Here is a 26,669-nt window from a genome sequence, read left to right on the forward strand (position 1 = left end):
TTTCTAACTTGTGGTTTTCAGTTTTCATTGTGAAGAGAAAGGATGCTGGCATGAGCACAGATATGTTATGTTCTAGATAATCATGTATAAAAGTAGTAAAACAGTTGCCTTTTTGGCATCCTGCACCCAGCTGACTGCCTTTGACTCCAGGCAGCACTGTATGTTAAGCATAATATGACTTCTGTAAAATACTAATCCTTAGTGTGAGATTTGCACAGTGAAATGGAGCAGCCTAAATCTACCCACTGTTACAACTTACTCTTGTATTTTTGAAACATCACTATAAGATGAAAGTCAAATCTACCCTACTCAGAACAAAAGCATATTCCACTGGTTTTGCATTAGTAAGGGCAATAAACTGTAGTATATATACTTTTTTTTTTCTTTTCTTTTCAGTAACCATTTTCTCCTATTATTTCTTTTTTTAGGAAATTACAGTAGCGGGGGACACAAAACACAACTACCCTATAGCTACACATGTATTCCTCCAGATCTGCCTTTGCTTGTTTCTGAACCCTGGTAGCAGTTGGTTTGTAGTTGCCATGGGGAGAACTCTTTAATGGTAACCAAAATTTTCCTTCCATTACTTTTGATTTTTAAATTACAATTCATATTCTCCTTTTTTCTTTTCTTTGTCAAACAGCTAGACTTAGGCACAAGTTAAAACAGAACATCCCTAAGTGTACTTCAACAGCTTCTCCTAAAAGTTTTCAAACAAGGAACATTTGTACGTAAGTAAATTCTCTAGCCCATGTGGACCTGGATATATACATATGTCCACAGAAAGAATATTCCCATAATTGTAGAGCACATGGTCAACAGCATGCTCATCTTATAATCTATTGCAGCCATTCCTGTTTGCCAGTGCTGTATGGCAGTATCTTTGGATGCCCAAAGTCACTTAGTGATTACAAAGATGTAGGTGCTCGTACACTTAGGGCCCAGAATTCAGGCTGTTTATCATTTGCCTATGTCAGTGAATGCATTTTGAAAGCTAAAGTTTGAATGCCTTTCATATAGCACATACCCCTCTCCCTGAAAAAAACACCCCTCTGTTGTTAATGAGATGAAGATGTGAGAATTTTTAAAGTTATTTTTCCCTATATGAAGTGGATGTGTCAAAAAATTCCTTGAAAAAGAAAAAGAAAAAAAATCAAAGAAAACCTTGTTGCAAAGTTCTAAGTCCCACTGGCCAAGTTTGTAATTAAACTTGCTTTTGTGCTCAGTCTGAAACAAGGTGTTGTAGGGCCCCCCTTTCCTGTTCTCCCTCCCCAGCTCCTTCTCCTCTGGGCCCAAACACGGTCGGTGTCCCGGCATCCTGAACTCCTCCATCCCTCCCCTCGCTCTCCCAAAGATGTCCGGGGTGGTTAGGATTCGTCAGGTCACACCTCAGCCTGTCAGGACGTGGCGCCTCCTTTGCCCTGCTTCAGCCCATCGCTTCATTTCATCTGCACAGAGCCTGGCGACGAGCTGGCCTCGTTAGATGCAAATAACCACAGCCAGCCAAAACGAGCTGGCTATTTCCTTCCTGCTTACCTGTCACATCCCCTCGGCTTTTGTTAAACCAGCCAGCACTTTTATTAACCCCAATCTGGGCCACGGTAGAGAGGCAAGAGCATACATGCATGTGTGTGCGCATGTGTGTGCAGGCACATGCAGGCATGGAGTCCAACAACAGCTTTCTGGGTTTGGGCGGGGACATGTGTTGAAGAGGTGAGGTCTCACTTCTGGCAAGCCCTACTGCTTCAGCTGCAACCACAGCAAACACACTCCCATTCTCCACCTCCAGCAGTCTCCCATCCCCATCTCTGCACATGGAGAGAGGAGACCCCAGGCACAGAAATATGGGATTGTTGGCCAGAGTCTTCTCCTGGGGCTGGAGCAAAAAGGTACCCCTCTAAACATGACACTACATGCAGTATGTGCACACCTGAAACTTGACTTTTATTTCATACTTGCTCTATATTAAAGTTGGTCACTGCCATTTTATTACAGGTTGAGCTATCAAGGCCAACAACTAACCTACTGGTAACAGCAGTGTGAGAGCAGAATCAGGACAGTACTGAAAGCATTTAAGATCACTAGAGATTCAGATTTGTGTTTTTACATGGGAAATCTTCCAAAGAAGGTCCATCAAAAAATACATTGTAATATATGCTATATAAAAATGTCTACACACAAAATAATTTACAACAGTAAAAGTGGAGTGCAACTCACAAAATCTAGAAATTACTCTATTCATAGCTGAGAAAATAACAGCCAGAACATTCAGTTCTACCTTTCTTTTTGTGCATGTGTACCTATTTCTAACTGCTGGCATAAGGAAAACCACATTTAAATTTGTTTGGTATAGTACAACAAAACCTGACATTTCCCTGGCATTTTTTGTGGAACTTAGAAAGAACAGACCATTTTCTTCCATGAATAGTTTACATGGTATTTTCTTGGCAAAAATAACTGCATCAATAAATTGTGGGTACATGCCAGAGAAAGCTGTTGATAGCAGAGCAATAGCTGGATTTTGGAATCTGAGCTGTTCTCCAGTGGGTGCTGAAGTATTTCCTAACAAGAAGCAAGAATCAGACTTCAGTACAATGTTGGATTGCTTATATTTCTTTGGTGTTTTTGCAAGGCATCTTTGCCTTTTCTTGGAAATGAAGGGCAAATCTCTTCTCAGGCCATTCTTCTCCCATACTTTTCAGACTAACTGTATCTGCATCTCCTCCCCCTCCCTCCTTTTTCTTTTCCTTTCTCTATCCCCTTTAAGTTGTAATTCAATCTCTTCCAACTCATGATCTCTTTTCTCTTTTTGGCACTCCCTCCACCCTCTCTCTCTCATTAGTTTAACTTGAGTTAATTAGGAATAGTAGGCAGCCCTCAATCTGTTATGTGTTAAAATAGAACAATCCAAAACAGAGAGGCACAGACGCAACTATGTGATTTCATTGTCTAAGGGAGACAGAAAACCAGTGGGGATTCTCTTATCTAGACTAACATCTTCCCAATGGTTAATCTAACTGGCTTTAAAATGTTCCGCAAATGCAGATCTAGGATAACAATCTTTCCGTGTTTCCTTTTCTTTTTCTTTTTTCTTTTTTTTCATTTCATCATTTGCAAGAATGAGTGAATTGGATTGACATGGAGGTGATAGAGGAAGAGAAATAGTCTACACGTCAAAATGACAATGTATATTACATGGTTAACAGAATGAGTGGTACGTGCAATGGCTGCGGGTATTTTCATCTGCTGTGTTGTACAATAAGCTCTTTTTTTTTCCCAAGTGTATCATCAAGATCACTCCCAATTCAATGCAGATTAAGTGTTTGCTTGAAGGATCTCTTTCTATGAGTAATATCACTTGATAAATGTGGAACTGAAGTAAGAATCTAACTATTCACTTGTTGCTATTACTGAATTGTGTATATATAGAGGTCATGCCTGGTGCTCTGACTGTAGTGCTGATCACAGAACTTAGGGCAGAGTGTGCTGTGGAAGTGAGATATAACAGATCTAAGAAATCAAGCCCTGATTGTAAAGGTAAGGCCTTGCATTTTTGATTGACTACATATGGTACTGTTTAGATGAAATGCATGCTCAGGAAAGACAGGTATAACTGTGCAACTAATACAAACATACATGCCTGTATAAAACATATATATGTCTGTATGTGCTTGTATGTTTATATGTGTAAATGTAAATACATAAATACATAAAGTTTAAGCCTGCAAAGACAGTTCTATAAGATTTATGGACTATCAACAGCCAAATTTACGGCAATGGGTAGGTTAAATTGCTAATTCTGTATGTATGTGCCTGCATGCATATGAAGATGTGTGGCAGTAATTAGTGTTAATAATTTATCCGTTAATTAGCAATGCTAATGCAAATATGCTTTGAAATTAAAAGAATTCCAGTGGTCTTTTTGAAATCTGATATCCAGGAAACAAAATGAAAAATCTATTTGAAAAAGGGGAAGAAAGAGAGACATTGAAAGTACTGCAATCAAAATGTCATTATATATGTTAAGAAAAATTAATTTCCTTTCTGCCAAAAACACCTCTTTATGACAGTGAAAACATCAGACTAATGGGGTACAAAAGGAATGTTTAATAAAAGACAAAGTATAAGGTTGATTATCAGAACATAGAAGAATGTTAAAGTATTGGAGAAGATAATAACCCCTCAAAAAGACATCCTTGGCAGTTTCTTTTGGAGGTGTGTGAGGGAATTTCTAGCTGGACAGAATCAACATGAGACCAAATAAGCAGATGCTGCACTAAGTTTAGGGTTTTTTTACAGTTTACAGTTAATATATTAATTATTTATTTCCCAAATATTAGTAGAGTTATGTGCAAACTGTATTAGATCCAGTAAGGAGAGACAGATTTGACCCTTATAATGATCCTCTGTTTGATCTTTGCTTTATACAGTAATGCAAAAATGCAGTGATGGGTGTTGGTCTATTTTACACCACAAATGAAAAATACTTTCATTTTTCCATGGAATTAAAAGAACTTCCAGTAGCACCTCTGTTTCAATATTGATAATTAAGACTGTTTAATTTACATAATCTTTTTCTTTCTATAAGTGTTATAGATCACAATGTGACAGTTGCATACGAAAAAAGGTATAAACTTGTGATTTAATAAAAATCCAGGGCATTATAAATCTATACACTAGATTACTTTAATGATTTTATGCAGTTTTTACATCTGAGATTATATCAATTCCAGTTCTACTTGGATGCTGAAGCATCTTCAGGAAGCCATAAAACACGTATTAACTTACACAGAAACCCATTGTTTAGTCAGAAAGTAAAATAGTAGGGAAAAATAGTAAAATTGAATTAATCTAACATCTATCCAACAGATATCTAGAAAGTGCATACCTTTAGAAACGCAGAAAATAATTTCCATTTTATCACACATACAGTAAACATACTAGTGATTTTGCAAGAGCAAACGTACATATCCCCCCACATGCAGCAGATTAGAAGCATAGTTTCCATCATTCCTCGCTGCTTTCCCCATGTAAAACTGATGTGCAAGTCCCTGAAAATGCTCCATGCCTATAACAGCACACTTTTCACTGCAATGCACGCAAAACCCCTGCCTTCCCTAAACGTACATACTATGGCATGGCAAGAGTAGGAGAAAGATCGTGCTGTGGTCTGAGAAGAACCACTTTAGTACACAATAAACTAGGGCAAGTATTTGTAACAAGCTAAGTGGAATGACTGTAGAAGATTGTTATGTAATGCAAAGAGGAATCCACAGTCCTGAGTGTCTTGAATTCACTGCTATCTATGAAATCTAGTGCAGAGAGAGTTTCCACAGCAAGCTCAGTTTCAGGCATACTGAGTATGAGACTGCGTCAAAGCTGCAGAATGCAGGATCAGATAATAAACAGATACAGAACCAAGAGCAAAGTAACTTTTAAAAGGCACAGGTAATATAGGGGTGGCAGTGTCCTGTGGGAGTTAGCTATTCATACAGGTGGTTAAGTTACCTGACGTATTACAAAAGCATAAAGCCAATAGATTTAGAAATTATCTTTTAAGAAACACTGCTTCAAGTTGATTAATAACTTTGGAACAAAAAACTGCTGTAAATCATTCTGATGACAGTTTATCATGTGTTATCAATGTTTATGTTTGTATTGCACGTGATTTTGTCTTATTCTTGAGACATATAGAGATAGATTCAGAAAGATAAATATGCATATAGGATGAAACTGGTATTTTAGCACTTGAAACAGTGGTATTTTTTGAATTTATATAATGCCAAAATTCACCTCAGAACTAAAACTCAGACAAAGAAATATTTTAAAACGCATTGCTTGTATGTTTAGACAGATTGCTAAAAAATACATAAAAACTAATACTTCTACCTAGACAAAGAAAACCAGGAAAACAGAAAAAAGGTACTGACAGCATAAAAGCAATAAAGCTCACAATGTTCAAGCTGTAGCAGTGTAATTCATGATCTCAAAGAATTTGTTTAGGCTAAATATAGAAGAATATTAACTATGATCAAACAGAGTCGACTTAACATGCCATTTCAGGAACATGCAGAATATTAATCGGTTTGATAATTTCCTCAGAGAAAATTTTGATGGTTAATAAGCTTTAATATGTTAATAGGGGCACTGGAAAAGGATTTAGATAGTCAGGACAGCTTGCTGTACACAGAAATATACTACAATTTTGGGGTATACTCCTACAGTATATTCCACCCTGCTTTCTATTGCCTTTGGCAAGAAATTCAGAGATTAATTAGATCTGTACCTTTAAATGCATTCGCGTTGTTGGACTGATGCTAAAAAAGTATGATATATTGGACAATGAGGCCCCATATAAATGTTATAAATCTAACATTTTCTCATAAAACATTAACTCCACGCATTTAAATAAGGAAAAGTCTTCCTGGGATTTAGATTTGAACAGATTATTTTTGGTATCTGGGTGAGAATAGCAGATTTGGGAACATGCGTGTCCTCCTCTAGCTTCACAAATGAAATGGAAAACATTGAGAATGGACTGCAAGGTCCCAGCAGACACAGGAACCACTCACACCTTTAGGTGAGGAAGCTGTGCTCAACGACAACATCGTGCACAGACCCTGCCACTGTAAATAATTTACTCTCACTGACACATGGCATGGTCCTGTCTTCTGAAAGATGTTTTGTTTCCATAAAGCAAACCCTTATTTCAAGCAATAATGTGGCTGGCATATCTCTAGTTTTAAACCTAATGCAATATGATGTGATTATTCTAACATAAAGGAAGCTTGCTTCCTGTTGGGGTGTGGGGGTTTTGGTTTTTGGTTTGCCTTTTTTCTTCTATCTTTTGACTGAAAAAAATAGAGTTATCTAACTAAAAATTCCCATTAAGGTTTTGGTTGGTATCTGTGTCTCAGGTGACAGTATTTTCTTTTTTCATCTTCATACAGCAGCAAAAAAACCTATAAAGAAAATATTTTCATCTTTTATCCAGAGATATTTGAGTGTTTTTATATTTTAATCATGGAGAAAGATATCTGAAATTATTAGGGCAAAAAGCAGACAGATTCTTACTGTAATGGAGTCATTCATCCAAAATATCCTTTCTTTTTTTGAACTCTGACCATCCCTTTTCACAAACACTCTCTTTTTGATCCACTGCATGGCATTACATAGAGTCCCTGCCTCTGCAAATGCTCACTATCAGGCAAAGCACTTTCTACCATGAATATTCATTCTGAATTTTCCGTATTGGCTGTCCAGCTACAGGTACAAACCTATTTCACAAAATGTCTTTACATAATACTCAGGTCAGTATCTTTTCTTGATTGTTAGCATATTGCTTAAGCCTGAATTTAAGTAAATTAATTTAATTTGTCTTTTTTTTTTAACATCTATTAGCATTAATAATTATTCCAAAAATAGTAAAGACATTTTAGAACCCTAAGAAATACTATCTTTTTAGATCAAAACAAGCAGCTTTTCTTATTTTGTGGTCAGGTCTAGGGGAAAATGAAAAAGAAGTCACAGAACTTTTATTTCAAGACATTTGTGAAGTTATGACATTCTCACGTGTTTGGAATTTTAAAACTTTTTCCAAAACAAATTGCCATGACTTATTTTAAGAAATAATCTCTGTGGTCTTGTATAAACTGAACAATGAAATGTTGTACAAAAATACATAACCTTAAGAATATGTTGTCAGTGTATATTTTTTAACTAACTCTACACTTCAGTTCATGACAAAATTAGGGATTGGATAACACACAAAGGGAATGGATTTGAAATGCCTTTTCAACACTTCATTACTTTTAAGATCACTCTTGGAATTTCCACAGAGGTAGCATGGCCAGATAGCTATTCCTCTACCCACATAAAAAACCTTCCACAAAATTAGTAGATTTGTTGTTAACTTGCATTTAAATGCATTATTTGTACAGCTGTAGCTACAATAAAGCCAGACAAGACACTATAGTCCAGTCTAATAAAATGTTCATATAATTTTGTTTTGCATGCTGTCACAAAGAGAAGAAATGGGAAAATATATCATGACACTAATATTGTTAAAACAACTCATGCACTTTGTGTTTCAGAGCTTCTTACATTGATTATCTTTCCATCCAAAACCTGCTATGTTTAAATATTCTTTACTGTATTAGGTGAACTGAAAATGCAGTTCTCCACTGAACATTTCTGAACTGTGAGTACTAAATGTATTGATAAATTTACTTACATACTAAGCAACATCTCAATAGTCCCTTTTGACTTAATATGAACTTGCATGGCTTTTCTAGATAGATGAGCCTGCTCTCATCTTACAATTGTTCTTCCTCTTCATTGCAAATTACAGCACTTGAATCTCATGTGATTTCTACTCAGAGAACAGGTATTCTATAGTTTTTCTAAGAATGATCCTGAGTAGAAACAGATTTCTCTCCACTTTTTGCAGAAATATGATAGTATTCTCTTCCACTATTAATTAAGTGTCCTTGGCAATGCAGGACACTTTACAAAAAAAATGAACGAACAGATACGTTTCTGTTTCTATGAACTTACAGTGTTGGGAAGATATTAGACAGGTATTGCACAGTTCTCACACAATTATTACAAGTATCTTTTTTATTATTACTATTTTATTTGATTTCTGACAAGAAACCAGCTAGATGACAAACTGAAGGCTGAAAGAGTTGGTATTTGTGAAAGATTGAAAAAGGGAAGCAAGTCTTGTGAAAAGCAGACCACAAAGTGTAAGGATTCACAGATGGTAGACTCCATCCTGATACTGCAGTTGCATTGGTGCATAGAGTTACTTTTGAGAGAAGAACAAAATGGAACATATTCTAGTGTACAGCGTATTCTAGTGTACAGCGTATTCTAGTGTACAGTGTATTCTAGCTGCCAGCTTTACCACTTACATTTGCAGTGTGGTGGAGTGATTTAAAGCAAGGCAGAGGAAAAACAGATTTATTAAAGGGCCATCAAAGAGAGAATAAGAAGTTTCAGTGTTGGAAAGAAGATTGAGAGCCCCTGTACGGTCCCAACCACAGTGATTAACTGATTAGAGCAAAATGGAAGAAACCTGGTTTTAAAAATGCTTTTGCTGCAGTTTGAGCCCTTGCTCCCAGTCACTGATAAATTTTACAGTGGCTTTGGGAATGTTTCTCTTCAAAAGGCACATCACAGAGGTAAGGATGCTTATGCATTGACAGAGAACATGAAATGTCTGCTTGTGCTTTCACTGAGGTGGAGAAAGAAGGATTTGGACAACATTAACCTAAAATGGGAAAATACTCGGAGTGCAAACTAAGAAACCAAAATTTCCTACTGAGGTCTTTTCTAACAGTTTTGCTTACATTTTCTCAACTTGTTTAAATAGTTTGATATATACCATTCTCTTTGATTCTAATGCATATCTTAGCCCACAGTAGCTACATCTTCATCACATCAAACTTTCCTTTATCTTCATTAGTGTTCTAAATTTTAGTTTGTATGTTGTTTGATAAACACTCCTTTCTCCACTGCTTCTCCCTTCAATCTATCTCCTTTTTTAACTTCTGCTTTGGTAAAAGTTTTCATACTTGCCTATGCTGAATTAATACAAGATTCAAGGTGAAACTTCAAGATGTCAGAATTTTAAATAGTTTTGAGCTGAAATTGTAAATCTTTCTTGGCAATGATAGGAAAGGAGTAGTTTTATACAAAACTTATCCTGAGCAAAAAACTTTGAATTTATGTTGGTTGTGAAAGACTAAATACTGTCTCCCATGGCCTACAAAACTTCTTTGTCAGTGGAGTTTGGCAAGATAACGAAACAAGAAAGAGTAGCACTATTTTAATTTTTCAAGCTGAATTTATAACTTTAGCTATATGCAACTTGTTTTTCAGGGAAAAATTATAAGGAATAAATAGTAGCTCTACCTTCAACCACTGTCTCCTGCCTTTGACCCATTTTTTGCCTCTTTGCTTTCTTCAGAATCTGCTGGTTGTCCAGGTAAATTTCAGTTATTACTATCATTATCACCAGCTGAGAATACAATTTCGGTTTATCATCAGGTAATGTATAATTCGTAGAATTATTTGAGCGCTTAGTATAAACTTGATTATCCTGGATAAAACAACATTCTCACTAACAAAGCAGTATGTCAGAGTATATGCATTTGACAAGCCTCAGCAGGATACTGAAAAATACACTAAAATGTTATAAACATGTACTGATTTTTCTTGGGAATAAGAAACTTTGGTGTTCTCAGCTCTCTTATTCTTCCTTACACAAAGTGACAGAACCAAGAAGCTTTTTGAATTAGTCTGCTATCTAGTAAATGGATCAGTCAAACCAAAATAGACCTAATTTTATTTTAAAAAGATCTTAAACTCCTCAGAGATTTGCTTTAAAGGTCTGAATTTGTTTACTTTCTTGGGACATTTTGGCAGCAGCAGCCAGATGATCTTATACACAAATGGTGTAAAAAAGGGGTTTATTTACATTCTTACTTATGTAGATTACCAGTGGCCTGGATCTACATATAGTCAGAGCAAGCTTTGAAACATCAGCCTAAAGTTACGTGAAATCAAACAAAATGAAAAGCAGTATGAGACCGAAAGGTATTTTTCACTGCTTTAACGTGTTTATGGAAAGAAAAGCAGAATACACTCCACACCTCTACTACTACAACAACAACAACAACAACGACAACAACAACAGAGAAATGTTTTTATTCCTCCTGTTTTCTTAGAAATTGTGTAACAATCTGAAAATATTTTCAGCCTTTTTTTTTTCCTCAGAATTACAATAAATTACTTAAGTACTGGTACATTTTATTGGACTACATTTTATTGGACTACACTGCTTGCAGGTCAAACATTCTCACTCCTTAGAGAAAGGATTTTTTTTTTCTTTTTTTAGTTTTCTTCTTAGAAGGAATGCGAAACATATTTATTGCATAAGCCCCAAAAAGTGGATCTAGTTCTGTCAGTATCTGCAATAATCTACATATATATACACAAATGCATACACATGTAACACAACCACCAAATATAATTCTAATTTTAGATGAAAGGTGAATAATGTCATACACCACATGCAGGAATGTGGTTTCCACTGTAAGCTTGGCTTCTTCCAAGATTTACTGTTACTGGGTTTGCATTTGCAAATCTGCTGGCTAATATGTTTCCATAACAAAGCATGAAATTAGTTCCCAGAGTGCATGTTATTTATCTGATTTCTTCTACTAGGATGTTATCATCTTTTTTTTGATTCTGAGTTCAAGGGATCTTACAGAAATTACTACTATACTTCAAATTTGTCACAACACATATTCTTTTTTAAATGCAATTATTTAATTAAATGTTATACAGGACTTAAAACTACTCCTTCACAAGACAATGGAAAAGCTCTTGACAACATTCAGTGGAAGCTAGACTAACCACATCATCTTTTTAAAAATCATAGTCAAGTGTTTTAGCTGTTAATCCTCACTTACCAGGGATGATAATGAGTAGCATATGTACACTAGTACAATACTTCTATTAACAAACACAAGAGAACTGGATTGTAACCATGACAAAGTAGAGAAAAATGGGAATTACAAATGATAAACTAATGTGGTCAACTCACTGCACCTAAACTTGAAATTAAGATATAAGCTACAGGACAGGAGATAATGTCAATCTTACTAATTACCTTAAAAAGAGAGTAGATACTACGAACAAGAAAACAGAGACTCTTCATAATGTGCTGCAAAAGTTTTATTCTATATTGCAATTTGGATTCTGAGTCCTAGTCCCCCAGAACACATGTATGTACAGATCTACAGTCTGCTTAAAGTCCTCTTTTCATTAGAAACACCAACCTCTGACAGCATCCACAGAAACCTCCCTGAAATTTGCAAACACAGAGAGGTCTTGCTTTGTGTTAGTTGTTTGTTTGTTTAAGTTAAACTAAACAGTTGGGAAATAAAGGAGTTGGAGATCCATCAAAATGCTCCATTGGCATTACAATACAAGGAAAATACTCGAGTGTCACAGTTAATCTGAAAATGCTGTATGATGAATCACTGTGCCAAGTTATTTTTTATTTCTGATATCCCATATTCCTACTGTAAATATGGTTCTTTCCTAGCATTTCTCTTTCCACTTCAAATGTTATAAAGGTGAGTTTTGACCCAAACATTGCTTACCCATATGGGTGGTTTCTAGCCAACTCTGTAGGAACTTTCTGGGAATAATCATAGTAAAAGCAAGTTGGGGCAGGGGGGGGAAGAGCATGATGCAAATTAACTGTTACTGATTTCATATTAGTTTTACATCAGTTTAATTATAACTTCAGTATTTTTGATTTCTTCTACTAATAGCAAGTTTCAAATCATGTCCTAGCTGTTTACTACCATGATGTATGGAAAAAGCACACTGGCTCCCGAGTAAGAAGGTTTTTCATATTTCCGCTGCAGAGATCTCAGGGCCCAATACGTCCTGTACCAAAAGATACAAAAAATAAATCTTTCAAAAACACTGTAGTTATAATCATGCTCATTATGAATATCAAATACTAACATTAGGAATAATAAAAAGTGATATAAAGAAATTAAGGATTATACATTTAAAAATTATTTTAAATCTCAAAAAAAAGAGGTAGATTAAACACCCTGACTTTTTTTTAATTTTTAGCTGTACAGTAACTTTTTTTAGATGCTCTTTAAAACTTTAAAATTAGAAAGAGGGTTATTTTCACATGTGAGGCTTTCATAACTGCAGAACACAATCACTACACACAGGCTCATAAAGCACACATAGCAATTACGTAAAATCAGTTGAGGTTGTCTAAATCTTGGCTTTGAAACAAAGGCTCATGGAGGAAATGCTGAAAATTACTTGGCAGTAATTGTTGCTAACAATGCAGGTTAATAACTAGTGTTGGGTCTGATTCTGATCTAACCCTGACTAATTTTGCACTTGCATGAACTCTATTGATTTACATCAAATTATTCACAATGTTCACTGATAAGAGCTTTTATCTGTGACCTGTGGCATAAAATCTATCTCCTTATTCATAATCAATTATTTTAGGAAACTTCAAACTATTTCATTACTTATTACTTGCTCTCATTTGACCTGTGAATTGAAAAAAAGTTTTAAAATTTTTAGTTCAATTTTTAACAGGAAAAAAAGGAATAAATTTATTGTTCTGCCTCATACGAAATGGACTTTATTTAATGTCACACTTTTTAAGCATAGAGACAAAAATAACAGTATCACAAAAAGATATTCAAAACATAAAACTCACTCTATGCTTCCAAGAGCGGCGTGACTGAAGCTATAGTCAATAAAACTGTACTCATTTATTAACTATGATGTTGTTGTGATAATATTGTTCTTTTATCATTTCTCATTTTTACAGCCCAGATATTATTTCTAGTTTTCTCAAAGCAGTATTGCAAAAGAGATACAAATGTCCATTAACTTTCAGCAAATAGTTAGAAAAGCAATAGACCATTATTAATGTTTTAATTAAATAATATCCTGTTGACATGAAAACTAGTTTAGCCTGAGTGAAAAACGCATACTTTTGTCAGTTGCTAATTTATGAACGGACTGTTTCTATGGCCTTAGTTTTGCAAATGTTTGATGCCATGATTAAATAATAAGAAGGAATTAGTAGAGTAGGAAAAATTCTATTGATATAAGTAAAATACAATTGCTTGTGTTCTATATTTTAGGCCAAATGCAGACAGACCTTTATGAGTCACAGTTACATTTTTTGGTATGGTTTATGCAAGTTTTGTGAGAATTCACTTCTTCTCCAGAAACGCAGATATATTTTTGATGTGCCAGACTGTTAAGGGTTCTTTTTATTTGTTTTTATTTGCTTGATTGCCTTCTTCACAGAAACTATCAACCCTTTTACTTTTGCCTGAGTCTTTTGATGACAAATTAAAGAACAGAGAAAAACAAAGTCATTTCAATATAAGGAAATTAAATATATTACATGTTACCAAATATTGTTGCCACTTTTAGGAAATGCTATAATGCTAAAGTAGCTAGTACTTAGTCTTCTAACTTTTATTATAAAGAAAATTGCTTCCTGTGGTGGAAATATGTTCTAAAGCTAACGGTTTTTAAAAATGGTGTTAATAATTCCTGAAACACTACTTTCTCTCTCATTATCCCACAATATACCCAGTTCCTTTAACACTTCTTTTTATTTTTTATTTGATGCTATTTTTATGATTGCATTTTAGTCATTACCTTATATGCAAATTGCCCTATATGCAAAAATAAAACATCCATCCCCCAAATCAATAGACAGTATAAAACAGGCTACAGAAAATATAGACCACAAAGAACAGACATCCAGGTAGCAAAAAGAGAGATGAGTGTTCCAAAAAAATGTATTTAGACTGATCTACATGCTTCTAATAAAGCATTTTGCTCTAGATAAACCCAGCTAGATTTTAAATAAATATTCCTGGGCTCCCAGTCAATCTCTTAAAAAGCAAAGACTCTTTGGCACAGAGGATGTGTTTATCTTCTCCTGAGGGCCTGCTATCCACAGAAGGATATTGTTAAGCTTTATTTACACTCCAGAAGCAATATAATAGTTCATAAATGATAGATAGGAAGCCGTCTCCCTGTGGTGGGGGAAAAAATTAAAGTGAAAGACATCTCACCCGGCAGTACATATCTTCCATAAGGTATTTGTATCAGAGATAGATGAGTAGACTTCCTTTATAGCCACCAACAATAATTATTCACCTATGGGATACCGTTCAGTTTACTAGGATACTGAGCTACTTTAGCTACTTCCTTTGGAGTGAGAGGATTTGTGCTTTAAAATATCCTGTTTCTCACCACTGATTACGGAGAGTTGCTATACTATTAGCTCAGACATAGATAGCTGTATGGGTACGACAGATTTGTTGAAGTGTGCCCTGATTCAGTTGGGCTCATCATGATATACCGTGTTGTCTCACCCATCAAAATGAGAGAGTGGAAATATGGCTGTTTTTCTAAAGATGGGTTTTCACTTTTTTTTCAGCAAACTTGATTTGCAGAGCCACCAGTCCACACATTAACCTCGGTACCCCTCTGCTCAGGGATTATGCATTATTGCACTGCTGCCCATGCAACAGTGAGTAGGGGTTATGGACTTTCCACTGAGATCCAAGGTTCCTTTCTAGGTGCTCTGTTCTCTCTTGCTCTGTTGTCATACTTTGTTGTCTGTTGTGACAGGATTTATGGTGTCAAGGTGAAATAATCCTGAAATTTGTTGTGAAGGTCTGTGTTCAGAATACAGATGAATTCTGTGTACAGAATACAGATACTGTCTATTGAGCAGAGAGTGTCTGATCTGTGTATGAAATCAGAAGAAATGAGTTTGCTCCACTAGCAGGTGAGGCTTTATGTGAATGGAAAAACCATCCAGCTGTGGTTGCACAGGCTTCTGTGTAGGAGTAGAGGAAACTTTTTTGTCCCTCCCTGCAGAAAGTGTCTTGGGATGAAAGTGTCATTATGGATTTAGCAGAGAATAAGCCTCATGACAGCATCCACTGTCAGCCCAGACACTGATATCAAGAAGTTATTCAATATCTTTTGATACCAAGATTACAAAATTAGTAGCACTAGTTTTTCTACTTCTTGCTCTGCCTCTGCCCTTTTAGTGAACCAACATAAATCTGGCCATTACTGGAGCAAAGGTGTTTGCATGAATCAGCCAAACAGTAGCTAGTTTATGATGTGTGTTCAGACTTGTTGGCGGAGGCATTATGGAGAAATATCCTCTGAGACATTTCTTCATACACTGTTATCATCCACGTAGCAAAAGGGAAAGATTTTGCTTTAACTGAGCTCAAATTTCAAACACAAATAAATAGTTATGCATCTTTCATCTGCCTCACTCCATCAGTTTATACCTCACAGAAATTTTATACTGGCTAAAGAACTGCTAATTCTGCTCACAAATACCTGCATTTATATAAAAAGAATGCTTAGATTTTCAGAAAAGCAGGATACTCAGTGTGCTGCAAAAGCCAAAGGAATTTGCTCAGTAGCCTTGAAAGTCTTGTCATTTTTACTTCTGTGCTTCACAATTAAAGTTATCAGAGCTTCTACATCTCACCCACCTTTGGACTCAGGTTAGATGGGCAAAGATGGCACAAATTTCACACCAGTTCTGCCTAGTTTCTGACATGTCTGCCTTTCCACATCACATTGAACTGTGACCACTGTTTCTGTTCTACTGCCATTATGGGATGTCATAAGGAAGATTAACAAAGTGAATAAAGCATTTCAGAACTAGAGTCCAGTGATTTCATGAATCTCAATGATTTCCACTTTTTAAACATATTTTGATTCTTTTGACACTAACATCTTCCACTCCTAACTTAGTGCCAGTTTCTGTCAGTACCAGAAGGGGATCTGTATGAATCACTAAATAACTTCTTTTCTTAACTCCCTGTATAATCTGAGTTTGGGAGAAGTGGTTCAGCTAATCAGGATTTTCTAACAGTGATATTGTCTCAATAGAGATTTTTCAAGTGATTTTTTTTATTATAAGGTTTTATAAAGTGTAAGCATGCACTTTAAAGCTTTAAAGACTCTGTCTAAGTTCAGCATATATGATGCAATACAGCTACCAAACTGTGGAGTGCAATAGCCTATTCTGTTTGTCTCTTGTTCCAAGACTTTTGACAACAGTGCCCTAAGCCACCATGGAAAATTATTCACCTTAAGTGTTTTGAATTATAGCAATTGTAACTTTTTGGAGGTTACTTAAGTTGTTATGCTACCTTATAGAAGCCATAACTGTTATGGAGTTCAAGGTGTAATTTTGATAGAACATCAGATGCCAAAGATATGCAATTTGGAACATTCTCAGAGTTGTAAATGACAAAAACCAAAGTAGAGAACATCTACTGTCTGTTTACCTGCAATAAAATCCTTGCACTGTCCTACATTAGAGTTGGTCCAAGCTAAATATATGCAGTCTTATCTGATCTATGTATCTTTGAGCATGTATAGTACAAGATAATAGATTTCCTTAATGATCAAATATATGTACTTTGAAGGGCAAAGTCTTCTTTCTGTAGAAACCTATGGGTCAGAATGTCTTACTGCTGTGATTACAATCTCAGCATTATACAAAGAGTAAGTCACCTGTCCCCTATTGTTTGAGAATAGAGACACCCAGGCTGTGGGAACTGGGAAGATAGTTTGGCAGTCATTCAAAAGAAAAAAAAAAAAAAAAAAGGCTGCTTTGAAAACAGACAAGCTTGTGCCTACTTCTGAGGGGAAAAAACCCCAAGAGTTTCTGGCCTTTAGAAAAGTTAAAGTAATTTCTGGATAAGAAATAATTCTATTCTCAGAATAATCTTCTTCTACGATGTGAAGTAAATATTTCACTATTAAATACTGGAAGAGGAATTTCTATAATAAATATATGGCTTTCAGACTCTGTTAGCCCATCATACACTAACATAAAAATACCAAGTAGAATCATAAGCCTTCTTGTCAAGTCATTTCCTTTGACATAGGCATCAAGTGCCATTTGAGCTCCACAAGGGTTTTGAAGACACTGATACAACTTTGGTAAGGTGACACAGGATTTACAGGACTCTCCTGGACTGACATCTCAGGGCAGCTCAGAAAGGCCAGGGCATTTCAGATAGTGCTAGTACTGTGTTTAGGGAAGAGAATCCAGTCACAGTTTACGTGGTTCTTGTGACACACTGATTTCATTAGTTGGATTACCAGCTAGCCCAACTAAAAGGTCTGCTTTTGTCTGTGTGCTGCTGGCTATGAAATTGTATCTCATGTAATGAATACGCAGCTGCAATGAATCTCAAGTAGATTGCCCACCTAGACTACAATGAAACCAATCAAAAAGTAACTGCTAACAATGTTGGCAATATCCCACTGTATGATCACATCTGAGGAGAAATGTTACTTGTACTCTGGAATGCTGTGTTTGGTTAGCTATTAATTTTTTTTTTTTTAATTTTTGTGAAGAAACATATGGACAATTTTTTTTTTTACAGCTTCTTCCATCATAATGATTTTATTTAACTTACTGACATAGAACAACACGTCAGATGTAAAATTCATGCAGCCCTCAATCTTGTGTTTTAGCATCGCCAACATCATGCAGCAAGGCACCTCACAGCTTAATTACAACTTGCATGGTGAACCACTACCTTCTGTTTGTTCCTCTTTGATCTTGTATTGAATAGGGGAGCTCAGAAGGTTTAAACTGGGAGAAAAGTTATGCATTCAAGTGTAGAAAGCACTATCACATGGTCACATAATGTATCATGTAGTTCTCCAAGGTATGGGAGTGGCTAAGGTTCATTCCTTAGCCGTGAAAAGATAACAAGTAGCAATCCAATCATTGACCAAAAGAAAGGAAAAAACCTAGATAAAATCTAACATTTTCCAAGAAAATATTAACAACAAAACTATGTAAATTTCCATGCACAATATCGGTAATATCCGAGTGTTATATAAACCACTATTTGAAAGAATAGTACAGTCTGCTAAAGTTATAGTGCTTGAAGTGCACATCTTTATTTAGGTGAAATGTGTAACAGTAGTGATGCAGGATGAAGAAAAAAAAGTCACAGAATGAAAATAACATGAAGCTGTAATAAGCAGGAACATGGGATGTGAGGAAAAGGAAACAATTTCTACACTAGGCTAAAAGGGCTCCAGAAAGTGAATAGGGAAGTTATTGCATGGGAGACAACTGGGATGGTCATGAACAGCTAGTCTAAGCAATAGTTAGAATTTCCTAGAAAAAGGGAGGGGAGTCAGGCATTCATAGATATGAGAACACAGAGAAGTTAAAGGAATTATTGACATTAATGGTAATGCTTGGAGCAAGTCTCAGCAGATAAGGCCCAATGATAGGACAAGCAAATTGCTCAAGATAGCAAGTAATCTTTTTAAGAGATGAGACCTTTTTAACAATACACAAGGTTTAGAGAGAAAAGAAAGCACTCACAGGAAATGTGGCAGTGAAGGTGATATATGCAATCCAAGAGTGAAAGAGGGAAACAGGAAGGAAAAAAAAGGGTAAAGAATGTATTAAATGAATGAATGGTGTGAAAAATAAAACAATGATTACCAGCATGTTTGAAAAAGTTGAAACTTTTCACCCAGGGTATATTTCTAAAGTCTGTCCAAGCAGATTTCAGGCCGTCCTTATAGACATGGGAAGAGGATAAATGGTATCATTTTCTAAAGTTATTGTAATCCACTTCCAGCTTAACCATTTAAAAAACAATCAGGAATGCAATGGTACCTAAATATGATAATGTATTTAGAACACTTCTGCTTGGGAGAAAGATTTTTTGCTTTGCTTGAAACCAGGCAATTCCACTGATCTCTGTTTTACAGCTCCAGTTAAATTCTGTTTAAGTTAGGCAAATCTGAGCAATTAGCAGGTGAATTTACTAGAGAAAAACTCTGTGTGGGTTAATGGAGAAATGGGTTGTAGGAAGAATATTAGAGTAGACTTTAGTGTCTAAACCAGAAAATTACATGGAAATAATTAAAAAAAAAGGAAAAACCACAAAAATTTGTTAAGTGAAGATAGCACTGAAAAGCTGTATTCCACATAAAAGTGAACAAACCCTATTTAGACATTGTATTTTTTCATGAGAATCAACAACATTCTCTAAGGCAGGCAAACATTGTAACCCAAACTATTAAGGACTGAAAGTGCTGTTCACAAAACTTTCAAATATACCATTCTACGTTGGGAGGTCTTGAGCCAGCCAGCTGAGGCAAGAGAGCTGAAGGATGCATCCAGAAGTAACTGAGCTAGTAACCTTGGATATCATGGCATTACAGCAATGAGAATGGGCACCCTTCATTCATATGACAGGGTGAATGGCTAAAATTTGTTCAAGTCCACACAGCACTTTACATCTCACTGAGAAATGACTATTGTGGGAATAGAATTCTTTCTTATCTAGAAATTACTTGGACTTTTCTAAAGGCCAGAAACTCTTGCTCCAACCATATGTCCAAACACAAAAATCATCAATGATAATTATAGCATGCTCTTTAATTCAGAAAGTATGTTATGTATAACTAATGCATCATAAGATTAATCTCATGATATGTCTTATATCATCCATCAGTTAAAAGCAACAAAGCCTCCATTGCCAGATGGTTTAGATGATGCCTGATATATGAATTAACTGAGCTCAGTGAGTTTTGAAAGCATCTGTGTAGTCTCAATGAAAGCAATAAGACCATTTCTCTTTATTTTTATGGCACAAATCCATTGTGCATATATCAGAAGCTTAGCATATAGAAACAAGTGCTAATTCAGTCCCAGTTTGTTCTCTGATACCATTCATCAAAAAAGGTGGGACTTAATGAAGAAAAGAGTTTCTTGTGCCTTATAAAATTATTTGCCAGTACCAGAGATAAGTTTCTCATTGAATGATCTGAACTGGACATAACAGCACCAGTGAGTTCCACCCTGGGTAGAAAAGTTCTGTCTATTAAATAATTTGTTTTGAAAGGTACAAACTCAGATTTTCCAAAGGGCACTGTAGTAAACATTTTGTCCTTAAAATTGTGGTGCTATCTGGAAAAAAACAACAAGCTTTTGCTTGGTTCTACCCACAAAGTATTTTTTCTAGATCGATCAATTTTGTCCTACCTTCACACTTCTTGAAAAACGTGAAGTATTTTGTATCACTCATCCCTTATCTCTGTGATCTACAAAGCTGGTATTAATTACAGGAATTATAATGTACTCTGAACATATTAAAGCATAACTTAAGGTGGCTTGTTTTTTAGTGAATGGTCTCCAGCTCTGGGAATTATTCTCTCCAACTCTCCAGTGAGAACGGCTAAGTTTGTTTCCAGAGCTAACAAATCCATCTTTACCTTCAGAGCTGCCTTCAAGTACGTGAAGAACTTCAGTTAAATTCTGGGGACCATCCTGCTGAAAGCAAGCAACTTTACAGGTAAGACGAGGAGGCCTTAAACTGTGTTCCCCACTAAGAAGTTCGTAGTGTCTGGCTAGGCAGATTGTTTCAGTAGCACTTGCTTCATCGAGGTCTCAGCTCAGTGAAAAGGCTGTTGCTTTTGGTCTTAAAAATAAGTAGTGTCATTTTCTCTTTGCAATGAATTCTTTCATCCAATCATATTCCTGTATGCAAATATACCATAGCTGGTACAGATAAAAAAGCACAAATAAAGCTAAGAGCTCAGTCAGGACAAAAATCACTGTGCTTCCCTTATACCTCATTTCACCTGTGTTTCAGGAACATCTTCAAACTCCTCAACTGAAAATATGAAGAAGCACAGTTCAGACAGCAATCCTGCTCCAGTTTTGCCAGTGCTGCCAGAACCACTCAAAGATCTGAATTTTAAGTACACAAAGGTTAGTAGCATTTATGTTTCTTAATTTTTCTTATGCATTCAGCTCAGACAGTAGGATGTGCTCATATTAATCTTATATGAATCATAGAAACAACTGTAAATCAGTGCTTAAAATGTTTATTCTGACATGTTTCTGATACTATATAGATATATTAGCAATTAATATTCAGTGATCCTCTTAACCTAAGCATTTCAGGAAGTGTGCAAGTGTGATAGAATCATTTTATATTTCCCTTGGGGTGGGTGTTGGTTTTCTCCTGAAACTTTCTACAGTGATAAGTTTCTCAGAAAGTATAAATGGAGCAAAGAAGGAAAAGTTTCTATTATTATATTATTTTTCAGAACAGTGAGAACAAATTAAAATGTTAGCGTATTGCATTGTACTACAATCAGATTTAAAGAATTATACTAAATAAGCTTATGTGCAAAGGGATGTGTGAAAATGAAACTAAAATAAAATTCATTCCACTCACATATTTTTCTTAGAGATAATTAATCTGGTTTTCAGCTTAAACAAGTAACTGTCAATAAAACAGATAGTCTACCATCACTAATTACTCAACATTACCATAAACTTTTTGTAATAGCAAATTCTTTCCACGTGCAGTTAGAAATACATAGATAAAAAAGGTCTGAACCTACACTTGTGTTCCCAGCTTGAAAAGACCCTTTGCCTGTTTTATATCATAGTACGCAGATATCTGCAAGAACTTTGGACAAACTGTTGGCAGAAAATATTGAAACTCTGCCCTCTGAAACATTCAGGTGGAACAACTGATCAGAAAGGACCTCTTCTCTTTGGAGACTCCTCGGTTACTGTTCATTCTTTTTCTCATTACCATTGCAAAAGAGATTTTGTTTTCTACAACCACCACTTATTTTCTTTTCCAAAGCAAGGTGTTCAGCAATTATCTAGATTAGTCCTTTTGAATTCCATTCTATCATATTTTTTCATGGAAAAAACATAACAAGATTTCAATGCATGTCTTTCTTGAATAAATCACACAGGACCTTACTGTGTAAATATTTAACAGACTATGAAAGCTATGTAGTTCTGCTATGTGATAGCTCTCTACTGCTCTTCCTGTCTCAAAAAAAAAAAAAAAAAAAAAAAAAAAAAGTTAATTCAGAGAAGACATTTTAGTACCCTTTAGTACCTAGGTCACAGTGGTATTCCAGAAACTACAGTGCTATTTGTTTCATTTTTTATTCTTCTGAAGGAAAACAAATAATATGAGGAAAATGCCAGCTCGCATACAGCTCAGAAATCTGATGTAACTGAATATGCAAGACATAAATTCCTGTAAACATTTCTATCCTACTAAAATATTTAGTGACAAAAACCTATTCCACTAATACAAAAAGCAACCACAAGACAGCCAGCATGGCTGAAATGTCTATAGTGCATAATTAATGAGAGTGTCACATAGGAAATGCGTGTTTCTTTTGCCTCAGAAATAGATACCATTTCCTTAAAAACTACATATAATGTGTAACTGTGCAGAAATGCAATGCACTTATTTGAAAAAGTGTGTACCTCCAAGTGATCAAATCCAATACACCCTTGTGGAGGTTTGATTTTTGCAATGCTTTCCTCCTCTCTTCAATCGTCACACAGGATTGTCTGAAAGCCACAATAGTGTACTGAGGGAGATGGGATAACAGAAATGTCATCCCATACCCAGCAGCCATCCCACAATTTAATAAAGTGTTTCTACTCTTGTATTCTTACCCATCCTGTTCCTCTCCTGTCCTGTACAAGTTAGAATGTGGTGTGTGGGATTGTTTTGACTAGTTACATCAGAGGGGTCAAGATGAGGGAAACATTAATTACTGCTGATGTATTAACTTTTCTGTCTGAAGAACCTTGGACATCAGCAGATCCCTCAGCTCTGGAAACTCAATTTTCTCTTTTTCTACCATGGCATAATATCAACAGATGTCACACAAGGATCTGAAGAAATGTCTGTAGGAGATGTTCCAAGGACTTTCCTCTTTACTTAACACTCTTTCTACTTTATTTTCTATGAGAGGGATCATTTTGGGCCTTTTACAGTGACCATTTAACTAAATATTTCCATACGTCTATGGATCTATAGGTTGGTATAGCTACATTTAAGATTATGTCTTTCACATATAGCATAAAACTAAGAACTCTTCAGGGAATTTAAATTTCAAGAATTAAATTGAATGCATTTTAAACAGTTAAATTGGCTTGTATGTTGAACCACAAAGTGATTTTGAATTGGTTTCATATCTGAATCTCCTTTAAAGATATTCTAATTAAATGAATGAGTGTTGGTAACTGGCTAAAAATGTACTAGTAAATATTTTACTTAGTCAACACCGAGGAATTAGATAATAATTGTTTGACAAATTATTTCTGTCATGATGCTTTCCCGTACCCTAAGCCCTGTGCTGCTCCTTTAATCAGAGAAACTCAGATTTGTTAATTATTAGGTTGTCAAATTACACAAGGGGGAGAAAACAGCAGCATATTCTCTCACTAAGCTGCATGTGGAATATGAAAAATTGTGGAAGGGTAAGCCACACCGAGTGAAGAAAAATTGTAGCTGAGTATCACATATGTTGCAATCACTAGCTTCACAAACAAAGATGAGGGGCAAAACCACAGAAATTTAATTAGAATATCTGGGAAAATGTAATCAGCTAGTATCAGGTACTATAGAAACATACTTTCTTTGAGATCAGCTGACTTTGTAGATACAAAGCCAGTAACTGACAAATCAAAAAGTTTAAATAAGTAATGAGTAGAAAGAGTATGTTCTCTGATTATTAGTTCATTGCAGCAGTAAAATGTAATTCCTGCATCAATAACATACAGTTCCAAGGCAGGGCGGGGCGGGGGGTCTGGGGATGGATGGAATTTACATGAAATATTAGCCAAATACCAACTTCTTGTATGGAAAAACCTGGGCAAAAAAGACATTTCACAACAGGTATTCTAGATTGATATATTTGTTTAGATATTACAGTTTCAATCATTAGTAGTTCCTTAAATAATTTCACATGTTTTAACTGTATTGCTTAAAGAATACAATGAGACTCCATGACATATTTTGGGACCAGTAAATCAGAACTTATAGCACTTGAAATGAGCCTCCTTTTCGGTCACAAATCTTTTTCATGTTTAGATGTAACTGTAAGATTTACTGCCAATTGCCAAACTCAAGAATATCTGAATGACTCTCATAATGTATAAAAGAGTGTGTGAATAGGGGTCAACAATTTTTCAGCACTGTGCATCACTTCACCTGAGTGATGCTGAATTGCCTCCAGCATGCAGGAGCCCAGCCATAGCCCTGGTGCCTCTTCACTGTTCCTGGCCTCAAAAAACACTGGTGGTGTCATTCCCTGGTTTACTGTCTGCACTAGAAAGCTTGTGAGCAGTCAGCTGAGCAGCTGTTGAAATTTGGTGATTGCTTTTAGCTCTGTGAAACAGGCAGCTGGGCTCACTTGAAAAGCATTGTCAAGAAAAGCTTCATCATAACAAGCATTGTAGGCTATCCAGGGGCAGATTTATGGTGGGAAGAGGTTATGCTTTTTCTTGTACCATAAGTTTGGAAGAGTTTCTGGTATCTAAAGAGAAGATAGCTTAGACATTTCATTCCATATTTATAAAGTTGTCCTGGTTTCGGCTGGGATACAGTTAATTTTCTTCCTAGTAGCAGGCATAGTGCTGTGTTTTGGATTTAGATGAGAAGAATGTTGATAACACACTGATGTTTTAGTTGTTGCTAAGTACTGCTTATGCTAGTCAAGGACTTTTCAGCTTCCCATGCTCTGTCCAGGTGCACAAGAAACTGGGAGGGGGCACAGCCAGAATAGTTGATCCAAACTGCCCAAAGGGCTATTCCATACCATATGACGTCATGCTCAGTATATAAGCGGGGGGGGGTTGGCTGGGGAGCAGCGATCACTGCTGGGGAACTGTCTGGGTATCGGTTGTCGGGTGGTGAGCAATTGCATTGCGCATCACTTGCTTTGTATATTATTATTGTTATTATCATTATTATATTGTTATTATTATCATTACTATTTTACTTTATTTCAATTATTAAACTGTTCTTATCTCAACCCAGGAGTGTTTCTCACTCTTACTCCTCCAATTGTCTCCCCCATCCCATCGGGGCAGGGGGAGTGAGCGAGTGGCTGCGTGGTGCTGAGTTGCTGGCTGGGGCTAAACCACGACAAATATCTTAATAGCTAAGTTTGGCATAGTCCACGTTTTAGATGGTTCTATTACTTTTCTCGACTACATCTCTGTAGTATGGATTATAGTTTATAAATAATAATAGTGAATGACATAAAAAATCTTCCCTGAGTAAGAATAAGTTTATAGGCAGGTGCTGAATATGAGATCATGTATAGGAACTTTGCAACATCAGAAATGAAGTATTTTCTTATCTAAATTGCAATTTTAAGTCACTTCTACAGAAACACTGAGGCCTGAAACACTGTACGGGCTTTGTACAATATTGAATCCACAGAAAGGGGATCCTTTTTCTTAGGAAGATGCAACAGGAAGTTATGTTTCATAAGGTGATGACACCTAATGTAGAGGCCCTAATACCTATTTCAGCAGAGCTATGGTGTGGTCCATCTGAGACAAAGCTGTCCAGAGTCAAATATTTTCTTTCCTCATGCAGCACAGACACAAATACAGCACTTCCCATCTACCAGATACTTTATAAAATTAACTCATGGTCCTTTCAAAGTACTCAAGGACTGAAGGGAAAAAAAAAACCACTGGGAAGACAAAGAAAGGCAAAAAGTAGGTCTTGTCTCTCTGTTCTCCGCTCAGGTCATTTGAGTGACCAAATCAACTGTATAAACAATGACAGAAACACTGTAGTCTTGCAGGTAACTTCAACCCCAAGTGGTGAATGGTGTCAGATTATCTGAATTGAAATCAATCATTTCAGAGAATCAAGATTTTATTGCACTCTGAGACTGGGAAAGCAAGCCAGTCAGAGGGGTTTTGACTGCAATACCCTATTACCTGGGCTTTATTTTAACTACCAAACTTTAGTACTGTACAGTCTCATCTACAAGAAATGTGTATTTCTAGGTCTAGTGCAAAGAAGTCTGAAGGTCATTAATTCTTTGGGTTGTTGAAATAAAAGCCATCTTCTCTCCTAAAAATATGAGTGAATTAACAGTCACAAAATGTCTAGAATAATATTTCTAAATCCTTGCAAAACAAATTTGCAGCCCTAAACCTCATGGGCCATAGTCAATCATCACAGAAAACC

The 26,669-nt window shown here is 35.9% G+C and overlaps 1 protein-coding gene across 1 annotated transcript in view; it reads left to right on the forward strand.

Annotated features, from left to right (window-relative positions):
* Positions 1 to 3,434: 3,434 nt before the first annotated feature.
* Positions 3,435 to 26,669, forward strand: part of ALDH1A1 (aldehyde dehydrogenase 1 family member A1) — a 54,578-nt gene continuing 31,343 nt past the window's right edge. The window contains exons 1-4 of the mRNA XM_075726099.1: positions 3,435 to 3,537; positions 9,974 to 10,001; positions 15,779 to 15,807; positions 21,276 to 21,394. Of these exons, the coding sequence (XP_075582214.1) occupies positions 3,435 to 3,537; positions 9,974 to 10,001; positions 15,779 to 15,807; positions 21,276 to 21,394 (279 nt within the window). The remainder of the gene's footprint in view (positions 3,538 to 9,973; positions 10,002 to 15,778; positions 15,808 to 21,275; positions 21,395 to 26,669) is intronic.

This window comes from Pelecanus crispus, chromosome Z, assembly GCF_030463565.1.
Source record: "Pelecanus crispus isolate bPelCri1 chromosome Z, bPelCri1.pri, whole genome shotgun sequence".
Classification (NCBI taxonomy): domain Eukaryota; kingdom Metazoa; phylum Chordata; class Aves; order Pelecaniformes; family Pelecanidae; genus Pelecanus; species Pelecanus crispus.